General features: G+C 29.0%; 5 protein-coding genes across 13 annotated transcripts; 3 read left to right on the top strand and 2 right to left on the bottom strand.

The window, feature by feature from the left end:
- Positions 1–36: 36 nt before the first annotated feature.
- On the bottom strand, positions 37–2,609 carry mmy (UDP-N-acetylglucosamine pyrophosphorylase mmy). The gene is made up of 4 exons (XM_035079951.1): positions 2,363–2,609; positions 1,289–2,280; positions 805–1,201; positions 37–731 (listed from the first exon to the last, which is right to left on the bottom strand). Exons 2-4 carry the CDS (start codon positions 1,768–1,770, stop codon positions 198–200), a joined length of 1,413 nt encoding a protein of 470 aa, XP_034935842.1. The 5' UTR covers positions 1,771–2,280; positions 2,363–2,609; the 3' UTR covers positions 37–197.
- A 356-nt stretch (positions 2,610–2,965) lies between these two features.
- LOC118064965 (ribosome-binding protein 1) lies at positions 2,966–14,167 on the top strand. Of its 9 annotated transcripts, none has more exons than XM_035079939.1 (16): positions 2,968–3,372; positions 3,621–3,781; positions 3,892–4,046; positions 4,935–5,117; positions 5,322–5,625; positions 5,701–7,397; positions 7,718–7,804; positions 7,970–8,215; positions 8,296–8,439; positions 8,624–8,698; positions 8,840–8,986; positions 9,064–9,225; positions 9,300–9,380; positions 9,672–9,911; positions 10,685–10,724; positions 12,542–14,167. In XM_035079939.1, the coding sequence occupies exons 2-16, from the start codon at positions 3,634–3,636 to the stop codon at positions 12,583–12,585; spliced, it is 3,753 nt and encodes a 1,250-aa protein (XP_034935830.1). In that variant the 5' UTR covers positions 2,968–3,372; positions 3,621–3,633; the 3' UTR covers positions 12,586–14,167. The 9 variants fall into 9 exon arrangements, 8 of the variants coding, with proteins under 8 accessions (XP_034935834.1, XP_034935833.1, XP_034935830.1 ...); XM_035079938.1 differs by having other exon boundaries at positions 9,669–9,911; XM_035079943.1 differs by lacking the exon at positions 4,935–5,117 and having other exon boundaries at positions 2,966–3,372; positions 9,669–9,911.
- Positions 14,168–14,178: 11 nt separating this feature from the next.
- IntS11 (integrator complex subunit 11) lies at positions 14,179–16,796 on the bottom strand. Its single transcript, XM_035079947.1, has 5 exons — positions 16,659–16,796; positions 16,170–16,575; positions 15,666–16,088; positions 14,758–15,582; positions 14,179–14,677 (listed from the first exon to the last, which is right to left on the bottom strand). Exons 2-5 carry the CDS (start codon positions 16,416–16,418, stop codon positions 14,387–14,389), a joined length of 1,788 nt encoding a protein of 595 aa, XP_034935838.1. The 5' UTR covers positions 16,419–16,575; positions 16,659–16,796; the 3' UTR covers positions 14,179–14,386.
- A 131-nt stretch (positions 16,797–16,927) lies between these two features.
- Positions 16,928–18,545, top strand: LOC118064974 (FAD synthase-like). The gene is made up of 4 exons (XM_035079959.1): positions 16,928–17,116; positions 17,240–17,676; positions 17,771–17,915; positions 17,991–18,545. Exons 2-4 carry the CDS (start codon positions 17,564–17,566, stop codon positions 18,411–18,413), a joined length of 681 nt encoding a protein of 226 aa, XP_034935850.1. The 5' UTR covers positions 16,928–17,116; positions 17,240–17,563; the 3' UTR covers positions 18,414–18,545.
- A 135-nt stretch (positions 18,546–18,680) lies between these two features.
- DCTN4-p62 (dynactin subunit 4) lies at positions 18,681–21,016 on the top strand. The gene is made up of 9 exons (XM_035079950.1): positions 18,681–18,909; positions 19,013–19,083; positions 19,162–19,349; positions 19,423–19,565; positions 19,644–19,809; positions 19,881–20,064; positions 20,146–20,344; positions 20,422–20,612; positions 20,685–21,016. The coding sequence occupies exons 1-9, from the start codon at positions 18,781–18,783 to the stop codon at positions 20,896–20,898; spliced, it is 1,485 nt and encodes a 494-aa protein (XP_034935841.1). The 5' UTR covers positions 18,681–18,780; the 3' UTR covers positions 20,899–21,016.
- The last annotated feature ends 37 nt before the right edge of the window (positions 21,017–21,053 follow it).

The raw sequence follows: 21,053 nt of genomic DNA, 5'->3' as shown, positions 1-21,053 counted from the left end.
AAATACATATATTTTTTTTTTTAATTCTAACTGCCATTAAATTTAATAAAAAAATTCATTTGCATAAATAATCTTTATATTTTGTTATTATTGAAATCTACTTTGATAATATATTACTAAATATATAGATCCATTATTTTAATTTGTACAACATTTGGAATGCTTTAACAATTGTTGTACAAAAATTGATCATTCTTTTATTCAAATACTTTTGGCCCCTGTATGATTTCTGGAATATTGTTTAAATTTTCCCCTGCATATGAAAGCAGTGGAGAAATTTCTACGTCACCTTGAACTAATTTCGCGCCCGCCTTCAATAACCAATCCTTATGAAGTGCAAGAACATGACGTCGTGCTGTAGAAGGACAATCGACACCAGCAGAATCATGATTTTTCAAAGGGCTAAATTCACTTTCACGTGGCTCTTGCCATGCAACTAAATTTCTAGAATACTCAAATACATCGAACACAAATTTTTCAATTTTTATACCATTGGGACTAGTAGGTTTATGCCTCACACCTTCATCATCAACAAAAGGAATTTTTTTCTTTGCAACATGGAGTTTCATTTTAGTTTCATGCGTAAAACAAACATCGTGAAGAAAATCTAGAGTAAAGTAATGATTGCAAATATTGCCCCCATTGAAAACAAGTTTACCATCAGATCGTCTTAACTGTGCTGTTTCTTTTGATATTTCACTATATTCGACCACTTGATAATGACCATCAATCTGTAAGAAATTGATTTTCAACTTTTTAATTATATACTGTTGCACTAAACTTTAATAGCTTTTGACTACTGACCTGACAAAGCACGCCTATATTCTCATTTGCGTCTGTTTTCTCCACACATTTTACGCCACAGTCGGCGTTTTTACTAAGACAATAACCAATGAAAACAGGGTCTGCCACTTTAATCAAAATATTATCAACAGAATGGACATGCACACTGCGAATATGGCGTTTTGTCATATCGTCCAATATTCCTTGAACTTTCAATGCACGATAAAGCCCTCCATTTCCGTCTGGGGCTTTAGATATGCGATGTTTTTCATCCAGTAAAATCTTTCCGTCAAAATCAAAACAAGGTATCATTCCTTGTTTGAATGCTATGACGTTATCTTTATTTAAACCGAAGTAATTGTTTTCTTCAAAATAAGTTAAAGTTGCATCATGAGTGGCATCGCTTGTTAAAATATACCTGAAGAAGAAAACCAATCGGAATCAAAGATGAAAAAATGATTGTAATAAATATTAAAAAATATAAATTCTACATAGCAAAACTTACCATGTAATACCTTGACATTTTCCATGCCTTTCTTGAGCCATAAGTTCAAGTCTTTTTATTCTCTCAGCTTGTAATTGAAATAAACTCTTATGTGATGGTAATCCTACATCATACATTCCTTTTGGATAAGTTACACCTAATCTAGTTCCTTGTCCTCCAGCCATTAATAGCACAGCTACACGGCCAGCAGATATCTCAAGAAATCCCAATTCTTGATATTTACTCAATTGCACAGGATCACAAGTGTTTTTCGATACGATAACATCATCAATCGGTTGAATTCGATTATCTAATATTTTATTATTATTTTCAGATGATTCTATAGCCCGTTTAAAATATGAATCGACTTCAGACAAATTTATATCCAAGATTTCATTAGTTAAATCAGCACGTTGATCTTCTGTCAGTTCTTCCCAAAATCTCAACAAATGTCGTTGACCATACTTGTCCAGTTGAAGATGTACAGCATCGATATCCATCATAAATTTAAATTATTGTCTTGATTTCGATGAATAGTACAATTAAATACAAGAAATTGTAAACTTTGTAACTTCAATTGATAAACAGATAAATTATGCAAAGCAGCCTTGTTATTTTATGAAAAGCTGACAGCTGGAAACTTGAAGACTAACTGACTTACTAAGTTCAAAAACTGGACATTCAAACGGTTCATTATTTTATCTCGATTCCACCACTTCTACAACGATCTTGTTCCGATCGTTGACTCCTCCGTTCACTTTCACAATTGCCCAAAAAATTTCTCGATTTCTCTGATCCACTGGCATTTCCTTTAACCTTATGTTCCATTAAATTAGATAGTTTTTACTTTCAATTAATTGATCTATCATTCACATGGTTCTTTCTGGCTTATCTTATCAAATAGTACTGACTTATAAAATTCTTTTATTGACATTATTTTATAAGTTATTGAGTTATTAGATATTGATAACTTTTCCTAGCTAATGAAAAGTAGCTATAAACATAATCCATGCCTAAGATAAATGATTTTATTTTATGAGTAGATTAATAATATTTTTAAAAGCTAATAGATTAAATACCTATTTTTTGGCTTACGTTTTAGCTTCATGTAAAAGGATGTTATTTCTATTCATTAAACGCATTAATATAACTGTTTATATTTTTGGTTATAATTGTACAAGCCACGTAGGTGGAATATTTTTTGGAGTAAAATAGATCAGCTAGAATGAAAACATATCTATATGTGATAGTTGATTTTGCTTGTATCCTATACATGAAAGTTTTGACATGTCTGTGATATTGAAATCATTTCAACGAATACATTATACAAATGTCAACGTGTTTTTTCTAACATAAAAGAAACATTATAAAATTAGTTCAGCCGGTAAATCCTTTTCTTCAGAAAATAACTCACATTCCAGCCGCAAGTTCATGATGATGAATATTTTTTATTTTTCGATTTCGCGGGCTCCAATGTAGCCAGTCTTAAAATTTTAAAACACTTTTGTTATTAGCAAATTTTTATTATATTTCGCTGGTGTGATGACATAAATAAAAACAAAGAGTCTTACATCATTTATTTTATTAATAAAACTATTGTTAATTACTCCTTAAAAATAAGGAAAATAAATTTTTAAAAATACGTGTTCTTTTAGTGTGATGTTGTGTTGTTGGTATGACTGTATTATCAACAGGAAATTTTCAGTGCAATACTCAATTTAATAATGAAAGGATAATTGAAGAAAAGATGCCAATTAAATCTTAAGTAAATTATTAATAATAATTAATAAAAAGTAATTATTGAATATTAATGACAAAATATGTACGAAAGATAAGAAAAAGTGATAAGCAAGGAGACTTGAAATTCACAAGTAGCTGCGTACGTGGCACAAGCATTCTCCAATGAGGGTACATACAATTTTGATAGGCGTGGTTTAGAGGCTCACGTACACTTGGGTCTTATGTCTGGCAGCCATAATTTCTTAAAAAGATTTACTTGTGAATAACTGTTGTGTTTCCCTCAGCGGGACAGAGATCATTCTCGATAATTCATCGAGACAGAAAAACCATAAAATCTATCATTTTTCTGTATAACTTTATAATCCGTGAGTATTTCAATATCTTCTACATCTTATTTCTCTCTCATGTATTAAACATTTTGGTCTACTTTTGCCGGCTGTGATTCTTTTGCATCTTTTATTTTATTTTGATATGACCACAAATCTGTTATGGTAATAGATGATTTTATTGTTAAATTTATTCATGCACTATTTTAGTTTAATTGATATTATTTTATTTTTTTAAAGAAAATAATTTAAAAAACAGGAGTTAATAATTGTATAATTCTGTGCAGATAAAAGAACATAATGGATCATCAAACGGGGTTAATTTATGTTGGAATAGTAGTTATTTCCGCGGCTATAATTCTTTTGATTTCAACGTTTGGAATAAAAGAAAAGTCTTATGAAGAAGCAATAGCTGAACAGAGGAAACTTCCTGATGATTTGCTACTTGGTGAGGAATGTTACTCTGATCTCTCTTTTTTTCTCGAATATATATGTAGTTATCATTTATCGTTAATCGAACACTATGAATAAAAAATAATAATATACCCGTTGTTTTAGGTAAAAAAGACAAAAGTAAGGATAAAAAGCACAAAAGTAAAACTGGCAAAAAAGTGAAAGAAAAGAAAGAAGAAAAGGATGATAAGGATGATAAACCGGAACATGTTCAATTCGAAGAAACGCCTCAAATTCTTTCACCGGAAACAAATGCCCAGGTATAGTTTATTATTAATGGCTCGTAAAATTAAAAGATAATTTTTAAGGCATGTAGCTTCTCGTTTAACATATTAAGGATGTTACTCATACGAATTAATTACTTTATCACAAACATCTTCCGCTCTTCTCCAACTATTTCACGCCTGAAATATGGTACACTTGTTTGCATATCAAATGTTGCACATGTAGGTCATCTAATGTGACAGACACGTGGAGAAATTAATACTTTTTTTTATAATTACACACTGTAAATTTTTTTGGTATTTCACGCAATATGAAAATAATTATCATGTAAATTATCTTGTTTCTTTTAATAAGTTTTTCAAGCTAATACATAAAACATTATGTAAACAATATTTATTGAATTTTTGACTGATAACTTTGGAATGACCGGCAATTATTTTGATAATTTTTTATACTTAATCAATTGAAAAAATATTAGTGCTTTATTTTTTCAATAATTTCTCTATATGTTGTTTTTTTTTCAAATTTCATGTACTTTCCAATCGATTGGCTTATTAAACAATTTAATCAATTGAGTGTTCTTATGAATTTTATTCTCAAGTGAATGTCTTCTTTCTTTATAAAATAAAATCCCGTGTTGAGGTATATTTTGAATTGTTATTTATAGATGATTTGAATATGTAAAGATTCTTATTTTTAAATTATTTTTGTGCCCTTTGATAAACTCCGAAACATTGCAGCAATTATTGCATGAAAATACATTCATTGATTAATTAAAAATAATAATAGAATGTAATGTAATATGATATGATATCATAAAGCATACAAATTAATGATTGCATATTAATCTTAATTGTAATTTATTTATCAATTGAATGGTTATTAACTCTTGGGCTTTAATTTGGGGGAAATGAATAACTTAGGAGGCTAACCGGGGAAATAAGAAGAAAATTAAGCCTGAAAAGGTGAAACCAATCCTTTTGAACAAGGATGAATCACCAGTAATCATGTCTGAGCCAAATGCTTTACAATCTCCATTGGTAGAAGTCAATCATTTCGATGTCATTCAACCAAAGGATGATCTTGAATTAGTTCGAAGTCAGAGCGTAAGTGATTAAGCACTTGGTATTCTACTGCATACTATTAAAATATTATTGTATCATATATTGTCATTAAACTCGCTTTATATATAGCTTTATTACATCTTCATAATTAATTTTAATTTTAAATATGGGTGCACTAAAAAAATAATTATTACATTTTAATATGAATGGAATTCTAAATATTAAGTATTGATAACTCATTTTTAGAAAGAGAATCTTCATCAAGTAATTCAATCAGAACTAGTTATATCTAAATCTCCCAAGGGAACTCCGACTAAATCGAAAAAGAATGCAGTCAAAGAGCCCGTAAAGAAAAAGGAAGAAATTAAAGAAGAAAAAAAAGAAGTTGTAAGTGTGACTACTGTTGTTCAATCATCACCCAAGGATTCTAGCAAGGAATCAAAAGAATCGCAAAAAGATGTCCAAAAAGAATCACCAACATTATCAGCTCTACCGAGCAAAGAAACTAATAAAAAAAACAAAAAGAAAATTGATATTCTTTCTCAGATAGGTAATTAATATTATTGTAGAAAATATAAATGATCGCTTTTTATTCCAAGTAATTTAATCACAATTATTCTTTTAGGCGGTGATAAAGATGGTGTAAATATATCTTTGTTGATGCCGTTAGTTAAAAAAGCTGAATTAAGCCGCTCTGAGATACAGATTCTCATTGATCTGCTGTTAAATAAGCAACTAGATAATCCAATGGAACATTCAGAATGGACTGAGGGCCGTGCTGATCAATTAATTAAATTAAAAAAACAACTAGCTGAAAAAGAAAAAGCATTGGCTGAAGAACACGAGGCCAACGTGACAGTTCAGAATAAAGTGAAAGAGCTCAGAGCTGAATTAAATTCAGAAAGGTCTAGGTCATCAGCTAGGTTAAGTCAACTAGAAGAAGCACTTGCTGCTAAGACTACAGAAGTAACTACTCTTCAAACACGTATGCAACACATTCTTGAAACTAACGCTGCAGAGAAACAGGGTTTAACTCGTCAAATTGAACATCTTCAAGTTAAAAGTAATGAAGATGATGCCATTATTCGTAAGATTCAAGAAGACTCTGGTCAAACTCACGGTCACATTCAACAAGAATTAATTGCCCAACGTAAACAATTTGATGTGCAATTCGCTCAAATGCGCGATACTGAAAATGCATTAAAAGCTGAAATAGCACAGAAACATGTAGAGTTTCAACAATTACAGAATGTTAATATGTCTCTTAATGATGAGCTTCAAGCCACATGTGAGCTTCAAGCAAGAAGTAATGCAGATATTGAAATGCTTCAGCAACAACTTGCGATATCAAGGGATCAATTGATTCATGCCCAAGAAATGGCACGACAATTTGAAGAATCGCGGCGTGATTATGATCATAGATTGAAAAATGCTCATCGTCATGAGCAAGAACTGCAAAAACAAATACATTCTCTTCAAGCTGAATTAAAAATGAGCAAATCTGAAGCCAGTGAATTGAATGCTGAACTTACAAAAGCTCAATCGGAATTGACTAAATTGAAATCTGATGCTTCTGAAGTAATGAATTTACGCGGACTGTTAAACAGTAAAGATGAAGAATTAAAAAAAGTTCAGACAGAAATGGCACAATATCATCAAGACTTAATTAAAGCACAAGCTGAAGTGAAAAAATTACAAAATGCTTTGAACGAAAGTCAAAATGAGTCAAGTAAAGGGCAAACAGAGCTAGCAAAGATACGTGAAGAATTAAAGCATGAGAAAAATGAATTAAGCAAATCTTATAGTGACATAAAAATGCTCAAAGATAAGTTGGCTCAAGCTGAAGATAAATTAAGTAAAACTCAAGCATTTGAGGAACTCAAATTATCCAAATCTGAACAAGAACAATTGCAGAATGGTGATAAGTCCACGAGTAATACTCAATTATTAATCTCTAAACTTCAAGAAGATAAAGATCGTCTTGTAGCACAACTCGACAATTTCTCGGAAATGCAAAAAGAAGTGAAACGATTGCGTGAAGAAAATGAGGTACTTTTGTCTAAATTGAACACAACAGACGGACGTGAGAACGGAGTAAATGAAAAATCTCAAAAGAATACCGTTCAAGAATTAGAACAAAGTAATTTGCTAGCACAAAAAGACAAACAACTAGAAACTTTACAAACAGAAATCATGAAGAGACAAAAAGAGTTTAATGAACTTAACGCGCAAATAGAAATTTTACAACGTGATGCAAATAATCAAAATAACTTGACTAAGCGGTTACAAGAAGATTTGGAAGCTCAAAGATTAAAGAATGACGTAAGAAATTTTTTTATTTCCTCTCCATGACTTCTATTCATTTCATTAATTCATACAATTTCGAATATCCTTTAATTCTTTTATTTTTTCTTCTTTTTGCTATCATGAATTATTTAGATAAGCCACAGACTTGTAATTCTTTGCTTCCATCACTTTTCGATCGCTACCAATGAGGATACTTATTTATGCAGATTTCTCTTTTTTTAATTCAAATTGATTTATTCTCTCTAAATTTCGTTGAGAAACAGCCATTCTTTGTGCTATCATCATATTCATCTTTTTTCATTTTATGTTATTATATTGTTTATAATTGATCGCAGGAGTTACGTACTAAGAACTGGAAAGTGATGGAAGCTCTTTCCGCTGCTGAGTCGCGTATTAAATCCAATTCCCGGGAAAATATTGACGTAAGTCTATATCTAAATTCAACCAATTATGATTATGTTGGTCCATTCTCGTTTGTAATTTTTTTTACCTCAATAATCCTCTTTCATGTTGTCGATTAAATATTCGTCGTGTAATGATAAGCTGAAAATAAATTATAAATAAACAAAATTTGTATGTGTATACAGGAGCATATTAACAAAGCCAAAATGACTGAACAAGAAGCAACTAAATCTTTACTCCAAAGGATATTCCCTGAAATAAACATTGCTGAAAAATCATATGATAAATGGTTGAAAACTTTTGAAGAACGTGTTCATAACATATTGACTGAGAAAAAATCTATTGTGACTGTTGATAATTCTGAAATGGAAAAACAAAATAAGAATTTGCAGGGCATGGTAGCTCATTATAAACAAATAATTATGGAAACAGTAAGAAAAATATAATTTTTAAAAATTAATTTGGATTTGTTTAAAAAATATCCTTCTATAAATCAAATTATGAATTTTAGGAATCAATGCTCAACAATCTTCAAAACTATGTTGAGTCTGAAGAATCAAGATGGAAGGCAGATCTTCGACAGAAAGAGAATGAAGTCATTAATCTTAAAGTAGAATTACAAGAACTTCGGAGTAAAACAACACTCCATGATAAGGTAGATTATACATTAACATTAAAAATTTAAACAAATGCATGACTTTGAAAAATTTCACTTTTCAATTGTGGGAATGAGAAAAAACGTTATAACGTGGTGGTGATTAAAGTCTTCTCATAGTTTAATAATATATGTTGTTATTAATAATGGATGCATGCGGTTTTGGTAACTGATAATTTCACAGACACATCAGGACACAGATGGTGTTGAGTTTGCATTTAATTGCATCGAAAAATCTCTTCCTACGATCACCAGAGAGGTAGGAAATTTATTCAGCAGCTAATACATGGTCATATAACATTCTGTGTGTTCAATAAAAATATTTTTAAGATGATATCTAAAGGAATGATGATTATGCTTTATAATTTTCATATATATAATTGAACAAAAATTTTTTCAGCTCCAAGAAAAGATTTCACAATTAGAATTAAGATTAAAAGAAGATAAAGAACAACCAGAACAGAAGGCTGATTTAGTGAGAGTTACATCAACACATACATCACCTATCAAAAGTGTTAATTTTGTTAATATAGAGCAACTAGAACAGGTTATTATTTTATTTCTTATAATTCAATAATTACATATATTTGAAACCAAAAATTAATTCATTTATTTATTTTACAGGAAAAACAACGGTTATCGCAAGATTTGGAGACTGAGCGTAACAAAAATGCCTCTCTCAATGCCGAGTTGAATAAAATACAATCATTAATAGCACAATCAGAAAAAACAATGGAATTAGAAAAAACTTTAGTCTCGCAACTACAAAATGTAGTGAATCAAAAGGTAATATTACATCATAAAATAACGTTAAAGTGATAATGTCATCAAGGAGATTATCATATTTTTTTTATCAACAGAATAGAACTAGTGGTGCTGGTAGTAGTGTCGATCAATGCGCTATTAATGGACCACCAGCAACAGATTCTTCAAACTCAACGGTTAGTATCAATTCCAGAACATAGTTCTATTGTTTAAAGTTACTAACACAGATCATTTGCATGAGAACAGTATTCTAGCGATAATGTACTTGAATATTGACTTCTAGAATATACATGTATTCTAGAAGCTACATTATTATAATTATATTTGTTATTGCATTAATTTATTTAAGTTGATGATATATAAGCTAATTTTATACAACTTTGATAAACTGCTGTTCTCATAATAGTGGCTAGAATGACCCAACTAAATCTCTAATTACCAATTATTACCTGAATAACACGCAGCAGAAGAGATCAACACATTCTCTGTTAGCTGCAATAGAAAATCCCCTTGTCAAGAAATCGGAAACTGAAAACCGTTCAATAACCAGCACGAATTTGGTTGAGTCAGTCCAACAAATCGACCGAGACTCCTTTACCTCACTATTAAATTCCGATAACTGTCATACGACAGACAATTATGATACAAAAGCTCAATGGCATCCTATGAACTGTCAACAACAAAAAAAACACAAGAAAAAAAGGAAGGTAAAACAATAATAAAAAAATAAATAAAATTGATTGAAGTTGGGAGAAAGTATTACTGACTCGATAGAAACAAAATTGGTGCATCTTTACTTTTGGTAAATGGAAACGAGAATTATTTTTTATTAGTGCCTTTATATACTCCATTAGTTCTCATTTATCTTCTTATTATTTCCATATTGTTGTATAATAGTGCATTATTGTAGAAACGCATTCAAACTTGTGCCAGTCTTTCTAATTTAATATTTATTCCTATTGTCCTATTCTATCATTTTTTTGAAGGAATATAACTCAACTATTCTACTTCATCTTTTTTTAAATACATGTGTTAATTTAACTGAGTTGAAGATATTGTTCAGTCAATACTAATACAACAAAACACATGTGAATGATAGGCCACCTCATTAGGAATCAAAAAATGGTCTCCCCCATTTTTAACTAAAAACTCCTATCGGATTAATCATTATATTCTTTATTGATATTTGTCTACAACTATCATTTTATCATTAGAAAAATTGATATTGGCATGTTACAATGGTGGTAGGGAAAGTAGTTGAAGTGAAGAAGAAGTTATATAGGCAACCTTTGACCCAGTGTTTTTGAGCACCAAAATTAAATCTAATTAAATGGTAATTTTTATTGAAAAAAGAAAAGGTATAAAAAAAACAAATCGATAGTAGTATTCTATTAATAGCAACATTAATAATGTAATCGCGAGCAATTTAGTTTGACGTTTGACGTTAAGATAACAATTTAATTTTTAATTTTTCTGACAGTCCACTAAGAAAACTACGTCAAAGCGGCGCAGATTTGCAGGTATGCTAAAACAAAACAGTAAACGAGATATTGAAACTTATATCGTCATTATTTACGGGGTATAGCTTTATATAGCTAGAATAATACGGTGTATACGTTGTTTTTTCACATGCAAATTATTTTTTTTATTATTCATCATTTATCATTACACATTCATTACCAATTAGAAATTCATTCATAGCGCACTCTTAGTCAATTTATCATTGATTTGCTTTCAGTTTAAGCCACTCTCAGTTGTCAAAATTTTACATATTGATATTAGTTTATATATTTTATCACTATTCTAATTTTAATTTGTTTGTATAAATTTTTCTAATAATTTGTTTTTTAATATTTTGACCATTTAATGACTCTTTTATCTTCGTTATAGTATATGGGGATGAAGTCACCGGTAGTCAGTCGAGAAAATATTTGTAAGAGTTAATTATCTATCGTATAGTTTTAAAATGGATAATTTATTCAACATACAATATAAGTAATTTTTTCAATGACAGCAAGTTTGAAATAACTGATTAGCAAGTAATCTTTTAGCTAAAATACTAAAACGAATTAACTACTAATAAATTTATAGCTATTAAATAATCAAATTTAACAAATAAAAAGAAAATAGACAGCTCAAGGTGATGGCTGACTGTAGGCGACTTTACCCCTATCCAATTTCCTATTGTTTAAAATAATTTATTTATTTAACGCATATTAAGTGTGTTTTGCATTATGATTAATGTAAAACTATTATTCGAAAAAAATTATTGACATTTCAGAATAAATTGTAATGCAAATAATGAATTAATGAGCCAAAAGAATATAATAAATGAGAATTAAATGGGATGAAAGAAAAAAAAGAGTGGTTTTTACTTGCTTGGTATAATCATACGCGTTTAAGTAATGTAAATACATTAATCTTTCATCAATTAAATTGCTCAGTGCTAATTTTAATAAAGGAATGTTGCTTGCTGCCAAGTTTGGAGATTTGTTTAATCGGTAAAAGCTAATTATTGTCACACACATTAATATAATTAATAATTTTTTATCTATAAATCAAGCAATAAATGGTTGAAAATAATTATTATTACAGAAAATGATTGAGATTTGGTAGAGGTAATTTTATTATTCTTATAACCGAGAATAGAAATTAATTTCACTTACAATTAATATAATATAATTAGTGGGATTAATTTTGAGTGCCAACACTGGGGTAAAGGGTACTTGTATTAATATGTTAATTTTTTTTTATTATTTACAGAAATGATATATTCATAGATTTAATAATTTTTTAAAATAGACAAAATCCATCATTTAGACACAATTATTTTTTGCTTTTTCAATGATGTCATAAATCATTACGAATCAATATGTTACATCCAATTTTTACTATCACTATTGTCTATATTTTTTAAATGTGAATTTACATATTTTTACAAAATATAATTATTCACATGCATTCAAGAACAATCTAGTTGTTGAAAATCACAAATCAGAGAAATTAAACAATTATGTCACGAGTAACAGAGAAATTCTTGTTTTACTATTCAAACTGTACAAAATCGCACGAATTCTAATCTTCACTACTGTGTTAATGTTTCAAGTGAATTTAATAGCTTGTATGTTTTCATGTCTTTATTCTATTTTATTTTCTCTATTATTGAAAAATTACATATACTTTATTCAGTGTCTTGATGTGAATAGATGTTGTGCATTTGTTGCATCAACGGAATGAATAAATCACTCATACGTAAAATTTCAAGAATTCCATTAATTGTGCAATCGATGATGAAAATAGCGAACACATAATTAATATGATTTAATACATGTTCCAGGGTGGATCAGGAAAAAAGTAACATCTAGAGCAAAGCTACGTTAATGGAGATTGAACTAGGATTATGTAGAAAGCAAGAATTAACAAAAAAAAATAGTGTTATTAGCACATACAATCAAGCTGTGGATGTGAATAGACAGTGACTTTGCTACTGAGAAGACTAATATAATAATAAATTAATTATTAATAATGTTTATTATAAAGAATATCATATTTTATTATATAAAAAAATATGAACAATTAAAGGCGTAGGTAGTAAAAGCAGGAAAATTGTATCAGAGATTGAAATAAGTCAGAGATTAATTATTACTTATGTCAATCATATAGAGGGATGGTTTAAAGAAAATTAACTTTATTCTTTATTTTTATTCGCAAATATCAACTTTTATTTTATTTGAATTTTTGTAGGTAATATATCGAGAATGAAAAAGTTTTGAATTATTAATTCTGTTGAGATTAATTCGTAAAATGGGCTGACGAAGGTATCAGTAAATATAGGTGATATATTAGATTATGAAAATGTTTTTACAGAAAATGCATTTTATTAAACATGTAATTGAAAACATAGTAAAATTCACGAAATGTGCAATAAATACACTAAATGCAAAAAAAAAAAATAAGATAGAATATACTAGAGAGCTTTATAGAGGAAAATAAAGCTCATTGAATTATCGTGTCCAGCAGTAATAAATTAACTATATAAAGTCCAGTCCAATACTGTTATTGAAAATTCTCAAAAACGAGTAATTTCTATATTTTACATGATAGTCACTATCTTAGAAAATTAAAGTTCATTTTGAATTTATATTCTTATTCGACTCTGCTTTTTATTTTATTTTAAGAGCCAAAAATATATTAATCAAATAAAAATAATAGCAAAAACTAACTAAATTTTAGGGTTTGAAATATAAGGAAAAAAATCTAAAAAAAAATTGGAAAATAATTGTTTAAAATAAAAAAAAAATTTGTTAAACATATTTAGTACCGTAACAAATTTTTCATTCTGAAATTCGATATGAAAAAATTTTCACTGAAATCTTTTCAGACACAGCCTAACAGAAGCTGATTATCGCTGTACTGTGAACGTTTTCATTGGATATCGTACTTATTTTATATACATTTTATAACATATACTGAATGCCAATTCGGTAATCATCCTGTTTAAGCGATTTAAATGGTTTGAAAAATCAATTTAATACTACATTTCAATCATCAATTAATTGTATAAATTTTATCTTAAACTCAATAGATCTAATCTATTATCCAATTAATTTTGTATATTTCATACATAGATTTTTTCATTGAGTTTATGTAATTTATTGGTTTATAATATTACCAAGTGTCAAATGAAAATGTGAAGCCACTCACAACTGTTAAACTATTATCATTGGATTTTAATCAATACATTTTTACAGAAAACAACTGATTAAGTGTGTTCTTTAACCGCCATATGTTGTTTGTAATTCTGTAAAAATTGTAGATCAATTGAAAGAAAGAAAGAAAAACACTCTCCATTTATAATGTTGTTATAACAAACCATTGGTCAGCCTTAACAATCCTGGTAGTATCTTATTACAGTTGCAATATAGCATTAAACATACTAATAATAAATACATGTACCCTGCAATGGTTTTTTATTTTTTCTATCACCCACTTAATAATTTTATAAGAAATTTTTATTAATATTGTGAAAAATTATAGAATAATGGTTTATTTTACAAAAAGTATATTAAACATATAATTAAAATTACGATACAAAGATGATGTATCACAGATTTTAATTCACTCTCATTAATTATCATTCAAGTTCTTTTTAAGTGATATTTACAAGTGTCTATTCAACATTTTAACTTAACATTGATTGTAAGAAACCTAAAATATAACTCCCCAAATCTTCATCCTCATTTGTCCAAGAGACATAAACATTTTTTTGATCATCTTCACCGCCTTCGACTTTCACTAGAACAGATTCAACAGATATGGCTCCGTCATTTAATTGTACAGTCCAACCTGTTAATCGTTCTTTTAACGGTTGATATAACTTTATTGTTGTAGAATGTGCTGGCCCCGGATCTTGAATTTGTGCCGTTGATGTAAACCTGACGACGTGTCTTGGTATTCCTGCAGCTTTTCCAACCTATAAAAAGTTATTATTCATATTTGTTTAATGAAAATGATTACTCAGAATAATTAATTAAAATGTTTCACTCAATTTACCTCTTCAGCATCAACTAGACTGACACTATCTTCTCTCAACATCAACACACTATGAAGTAAACGTCTTCGTTTCGGATCAGGAGGTAAAGCTGAATATCGTTTTGCTTCAGCTTTCAAAAGTTCTAAAGATGCATCAACAGGTACTTTTGACGTTGTCGTTATTACACAAGTTTCTCCATTGGCAGGATTGTAACAATTGATGCCGAACTCTTGTTTAATTTTTTCTTTCAAATATTCCATTTTTGCAAATTCTCCATGCACAAGCATAACATTTTTAGGTTCACAATATTGAATAAGCTGCATAATACCTTTGGCATCAGCATGAGCAGAAAAAGACATGTATTCAACTGCCATTTTTACTTCTACAATATGACGATTTTCAAATTCTATTCTTTTAGCTCCACTTAACACTTTATGACCCACAGTTCCTTGAACGCAAAATCCTGGCATTATGACCATATTTAATTCATTTGGTGCCCATTTTTTGAATATTTGAAGAGACAATCCTGCATGTAACATTCCTGGAGTAGCAAAAACAACCATCGCACCAGGGTTATCAATATAGGCTTTGTCAAATGGTTTTATATGTTTAAAATCAAACATATTTCTTTGGACAAATGTTTTTTTAATCTTTTGATTAGTCCAAGTAATAAACATTTTATAATAATTGTTAGCTTTTTCTGTTAAACCAAGTGCAAAATAGACAGGTACTTTAAGGTTCATTCGCTCCCAGTATGTTTCTAGTAAAATACAAAGTTCTTGAGCTCGACCGAGAGCAAAGACTGGAATTAACACTTTTCCTCCATGGTCTATACATTCGTGTACCTGAGAAATAATTAAAATTTATTTGTCATTGATTATACTAATAACTAAATTCCTTTTAATCAAACAATTACTTTAAAACTTACTTTTTTTAGGAAATCTCTTTCCCTACATCTTTTTGAATCTCTGATTGTCGTTGCATAAGTGGACTCTGATATTAATAAATCCGGTCTACATTTATCTATCCAAGCAGCTCCAAGATGACGATCCGGAGTCATATTGTAATCACCAGTATAAACAATTGATTGGGATCCAACTCGTACCCAAAACATAGCTGCACCTAATACATGTCCAGCATAATAGGCTTTGATTTCTAATTCTGAATCTACCATCACTGATTGATGAAGAGTTACAGCTATGACTTTCTTCATACAATCTTTAATCATTTGTGATGTGAAAAAATTACTCTCTCCTTTACGTTCTACTGCCACTTTTCTCATATCTTCTAACAAAATTGGAGCTATTGCTTTGGTTGGATGTGTCATATAAATGGGGCCTGTATATCCTACCTAAATAAATAAATAATTAAATTAATTAAATTGACTAAATATTTTAATTTTCATTAATTTAGTTTTAAAAAAATTATTAACCATTTCAGTGAAATATGGAAGTGCACCACAGTGATCCAAATGAAAATGTGAAATGATCACACAATCAATATAATTTGTAGCAGGTCCCTCAGGGACAATATATGAAAAATCTGGAAATCTTCTTTCATCGTTGAAGCCCATGTGCATTCCACAATCTAACATAATATTTTTTCCGCCCATTGAAACAAGGATACAGCTCCTACCGACATCCTGTCCAGCTCCTAAAGGTGTTATTTTGATATCTGGCATTTTTTCTACTGTTTATGACTATTACGTACTCTAAACATATGTATTAATATGATTCTGGTTTTCAATATATTCCTTAAAAATATATTTATATTTTATACAAATTTGATCATCCTTAGTTAAAAACACATATTTAAGTACTCTCGAAGATGTTTAAGATCTGCAAAATAATTCGAATAATTAAGATTCAAACAAAGACTTTTTGATTGTATTAGAAAGGAAAAAAATATAAATAAACCTTACGTTTGTGTTATCAAATGGTAAATTATTACATAGTTGTAAATAAACAGATCTGTTAACTTTAGAAAAATAATGAAAACTATTTAAATTCTGATGTTTCAGTTTTTTTGCAAAATAATTAACTATTGAAGTGTAATTTTTTTTTATAAAAAGTAATAAATAACATTCCGTTATTTGTATATCTATCAGCAACTAATTTGTGAAAAAAGATCAACAAGATAACCTATGCCCAAAATCTTTGATTCCAACTTGTTTCACACACGTGTTAGTGGGACGTAGTATATTACCGATAATGCAGAGCGAACTGACTCACATGTTGTTGAGTCAAATAATTTTTTTGCAACATGAGATCAGAGAGTAAAGTTTTTAAATTGAATGATTAAGTGAATATTTTAAAAAACTCTGAAACTTATAAATTTTGAGAAGTTTTCGATAATTAAATTTTGAAACAGTACCACAAGGTAATTTGACAGCTCAAATTTTTACTTAAGTTTTAATCAATCTTTATTTAATGTGTCGTTATGAAATAAATCTTTTATTCAGCAGTCTTATCATAATCGATTATTTTTTACTTTTGTGAATAGGTTATTTCACTAAGCTCTCTATTTCTGCAGTAAATAAATATAAATAATAACAGTCCATTAGCTGGACACAGAGACAAATTGTTTACAAATGTGAATAATTATAGAATTATAATTCATGAGTATAGATATTCAATCCACTCATTCTGCATATTCCAAGGACATTTTTAAATAAAAAAACATTTGTCAATAGAGAGTAGTTAAACAAAAAAAACTGGAGGTTATGAAATCTCAAGTATTTCATGCGTGGCACATCTTTATAACGGGATCTTCAGTTAATAATCTTAAATAGAAACAAGCTACTTTAAAAAATTTATTTATTCAAAAATGGTACAAAATAATCAATTTACTATCAAAGAAGCACAGGCAGTATTTGAATCTGCGAAAAAACAACCACATATTAATTATTCGCTATTAATTTTGGAAAAATGTCTTAATACGTAAGTAACATGACATTATTTTTGTATAAATATAGTCTTTAAATAAATGATGAAGAAAGTAATCCAATATCAATGAGTTAATTTCTTTTTGCAGATATAGTATTGATGAACTCTTTATGAGTTTTAATGGAGGTAAAGACTGTACGGTGATTCTCCATTTGACATCTGCTTTATTAAAAATGAAAGAAGAATCAAAACCATTGACATGTCTTTACGTAAGAGACGATCCTTTTCCTGAAGTAAGAAAGTTATTAGTAACTCTTATTTGAAATATCTGTTACGAAAGATTGAGTTAATTGATTTATATTTTATAGGTAGATGAATTTGTAAATAAAGCGACAAGATATTATGGAATAAAAGTATTGACAAAAAAGAAGCCAATAAAAGCAGCTGTAGAGGCTCTCTTAAATGAAAATAAAGATTTAAAAGCTAGTTTAATGGGTACAAGAAGAGATGATCCTGGTTCACAATCGCTGGAGCCTTTTAAATATACTGATCCTAGTTGGCCAAAAATTATGAGAGTTAATCCAATTCTTGATTGGTCTTATAGTCAAGTTTGGCAATTTATATTGGAGCACCAAGTTCCATATTGCTCACTATATGATCAAGGCTACAGCAGTCTTGGTGATAGAAATAAAACTGTTCCAAATCCTCTTTTAAAAGATCCTGATAATCCTTCACGATATCTGCCTGCTTATATGCTAATAGATGAATCTACAGAGAGACATGGAAGATAGAAATGTATTAATTCAATTATAAATAGTTCAATTATTTATAGCTTATCGGAGTAAATTACATGTTATGACAGTTAGAATTATGATTACGATGTTCAGATTATTAAATTAAGTAATGAAAATTTTTTTCAGATCTGAAACAATGATATTTATAAAAATATTTTTTTATAAAAATGTGAAATAAATAAAATTAAATTTCAAAAAAAGCGCCTTGAGTTGTCTGAAAAAAGATTGCAGCGTTGTTGTATTGAGTCTCATGAACTAAATTTTTTGGAGCACCAAGAATGGCATTTCGGGTTAATTTGTTAAGCTGTCATCTGTAAAAGTAGCGAATAATGTATATTTTTTTATGAAAATTTATTAATAAATCATGGCTTATTTGCTCCAACCTGATTATGTGCGATATGTTTGCAATTGCGGATCATTGAAATCTATTTCTAGAATATATTTTTGTCGTCACTGTTTAAAAATAAGATGTGGCTATTGTGTTTCTCATGAGGTAAACATTCGTTTGCCATGTATCAATTATATTTATTTGAATATTTATTATGTTAAAATAAATCATATAAATTCAATATATTGCTTTTTTTATTCTTATCTAGATTGATTCGCATTATTGTCCAGTTTGCTTAGAAAATTTACCTTCATCTGAAGTTCGACTAAAGAAGAACAAGTGAATAATCTACTTTACTTATAATTATTCCAAAATTAATATTCTTATTATTCTTCTCAATATCGAATAATATTGCAGATGTTCCAATTGCTTTGATTGTCCTTGTTGCTTTCAAACATTGACTGTACGTGCAGGTCATACACCGATCAGAGCTGTAAATTCTGGAGAAGAGGTGAAAGCAAGCACTCCTAAAAAAGTTTATTACTTGTGTTGTCCCTTATGCCGGTGGAGTTCAAGAGATGCAGGCATTCCTGACCAACCTAATGGTTATTTCAAACACATTAAATTTTATTTCTACTTGGCAGTATTTGTCATAAATAATGTTATATGTATTTTCAGCATCTGGAGGTTGGCCTGAACAAGAGAACCCATATGCTACTCGGATTAATGCTTTAATTGACTACCACAAAATTTTAGTTTCAAGAGAACGTCAACAACAAGATCGTAAAAAATACGATCCTAAACGTACTTCTTTACAATTTGTAATTACTCACTTGTTATTTATGCATGATGTTTCGTCTTTCCAAAAAAAAATCAAATGATTAATTATTTTATTGTAGGAAAAATTTGGTTTGACATCAGCAATGGCTCGTAAACGAGCTGGATTACCAATTGTTTCTGATGTTAAATGGCATCAAGCTAATTTTGAACATCCTTCTGTAGCTTCTGAGGAAGTAGAAAAATTGCCGGAGTCTATTTTTACTGAACCTGTTGACATTACTAAAAGTAAAACTAATTATGATTATTTTTCTTTTTATTTGAGATTTCTATAATATAAATGTTCCCGTTATTATTAGTTTCAACTCTTGAACAACGTCTACAAAATATGGAGATTCAAGCAGAAAAAATTAATGAATTACGGCCACAACATAAAAAATTCCCTGTGAAAAGATCGCTTCGGTGTCGATCTTGTGAGCATAATGTTATGAAACCTGACTATTCTCCACAATCTATTAAGTTTAAAATACAATTGTCAGCATTGTATGTAACTAATTGTTTATGGAATATTTTGACTTAATCGATCAATGACATCTTGTTACCATTATTATATTTGTTTTGTAGATATCATGTACCGGAGGTTCGAATTGTGACTTTTCAGCCATTGGAAATAGGAAAACCAAGTGAACTATTATTAAAATTTTGTAATCCGACTCAGCATCAAACACAAATAATGTTATTGCCTTTTGATACTCCTACAACTTCAATGATTACATCAGAAAGTGGAGAAAGAGAAGAATTCAAACGAGAGAATATGCAATTGGTATCTTGTGATGAATTTTAACGTCAGATTAATTTAGTAATATCGACATTACTTAGAAAAAATTTTTCTTAATATAGGGTAGTGAATCTCCTAATTTATTACCATCGGCAGTAAGACAAGCTCTAGTCATAGAGGATCCAAAGCCAGTTCTTGTTACTCCTGGAGCATCAATTGATTTACCAAATAGCCCTTTGATTCTCTCGCCTCGAGATGATGCTGCTGAATATGATGATACAGCTGATACTCAGAATTTCCAAGATGATCCAAAGTATTTTTACGACAATCAGAAATTTATATAAATTTTTTTCATTATCATCTAATTGAATTTTAATTATTTTAGATTGGTTGTATGGCGAAAAAGTAACAAGGCTGTGTTAAAATTAAACGTAGTCCCATTTGAAGGAAAAGAAAATGAACCTGTCATTGTTGGATTTGTTATGCAGTACGGATACGTTAATACTATTGCTACTTTAGAAAATAAAACACCACAGAAAGTTGACTTAAAAGTTAAAATATTTTTAACTCTTGGTAAATTGGTTAGTCAAGCTTCATAAAACTATAAAAATTATATAAATCATTCATTAAATCGAATTAACATCGTTATTTCAGCACAGTTAATGTGAATTATTAAATAATGTATTAAGTGACACGAATGTTTTTGTAATCTCTTTGTTTTAAGAAGTGAAATAAAAAATTACATTTACAAATA

The sequence above is a fragment of the Chelonus insularis genome, unplaced genomic scaffold, assembly GCF_013357705.1.
Source record: "Chelonus insularis isolate UGA/USDA-ARS -01 unplaced genomic scaffold, ASM1335770v1 contig_260_pilon, whole genome shotgun sequence".
Classification (NCBI taxonomy): Eukaryota; Metazoa; Arthropoda; class Insecta; order Hymenoptera; family Braconidae; genus Chelonus; species Chelonus insularis.
Note: the sequence above shows the minus strand (reverse complement) of the source record. Positions and strands in the feature narration are given on the sequence as shown.

What these genes read in the sequence shown, in the direction of transcription:
- mmy (XM_035079951.1), bottom strand. Translation starts at nt 1,770, where the DNA reads ATGATGGATATCGATGCTGTACATCTTCAACTGGACAAGTATGGTCAA. An exon ending in AAATGTCAAGGTATTACATG is followed by an intron (nt 1,202 to 1,288) that starts GTAAGTTTTGCT and finishes TTTCTTCTTCAG; the next exon opens with GTATATTTTAACAAGCGATG. An exon ending in ATATAGGCGTGCTTTGTCAG is followed by an intron (nt 732 to 804) that starts GTCAGTAGTCAA and finishes AATTTCTTACAG; the next exon opens with ATTGATGGTCATTATCAAGT.
- LOC118064965 (XM_035079938.1), top strand. Translation starts at nt 3,634, where the DNA reads ATGGATCATCAAACGGGGTTAATTTATGTTGGAATAGTAGTTATTTCC. An exon ending in CTCAAAGATTAAAGAATGAC is followed by an intron (nt 7,398 to 7,717) that starts GTAAGAAATTTT and finishes AATTGATCGCAG; the next exon opens with GAGTTACGTACTAAGAACTG. An exon ending in AACACAAGAAAAAAAGGAAG is followed by an intron (nt 9,912 to 10,684) that starts GTAAAACAATAA and finishes TTTTTCTGACAG; the next exon opens with TCCACTAAGAAAACTACGTC.
- IntS11 (XM_035079947.1), bottom strand. Translation starts at nt 16,418, where the DNA reads ATGCCAGATATCAAAATAACACCTTTAGGAGCTGGACAGGATGTCGGT. An exon ending in TTCCATATTTCACTGAAATG is followed by an intron (nt 16,089 to 16,169) that starts GTTAATAATTTT and finishes TTATTTATTTAG; the next exon opens with GTAGGATATACAGGCCCCAT. An exon ending in AAAGAGATTTCCTAAAAAAA is followed by an intron (nt 15,583 to 15,665) that starts GTAAGTTTTAAA and finishes ATTATTTCTCAG; the next exon opens with GTACACGAATGTATAGACCA.
- LOC118064974 (XM_035079959.1), top strand. Translation starts at nt 17,564, where the DNA reads ATGGTACAAAATAATCAATTTACTATCAAAGAAGCACAGGCAGTATTT. An exon ending in TTGGAAAAATGTCTTAATAC is followed by an intron (nt 17,677 to 17,770) that starts GTAAGTAACATG and finishes TTCTTTTTGCAG; the next exon opens with ATATAGTATTGATGAACTCT. An exon ending in GAGACGATCCTTTTCCTGAA is followed by an intron (nt 17,916 to 17,990) that starts GTAAGAAAGTTA and finishes TATATTTTATAG; the next exon opens with GTAGATGAATTTGTAAATAA.
- DCTN4-p62 (XM_035079950.1), top strand. Translation starts at nt 18,781, where the DNA reads ATGGCTTATTTGCTCCAACCTGATTATGTGCGATATGTTTGCAATTGC. An exon ending in GTTCGACTAAAGAAGAACAA is followed by an intron (nt 19,084 to 19,161) that starts GTGAATAATCTA and finishes ATAATATTGCAG; the next exon opens with ATGTTCCAATTGCTTTGATT. An exon ending in AATTTCCAAGATGATCCAAA is followed by an intron (nt 20,613 to 20,684) that starts GTATTTTTACGA and finishes TAATTATTTTAG; the next exon opens with ATTGGTTGTATGGCGAAAAA.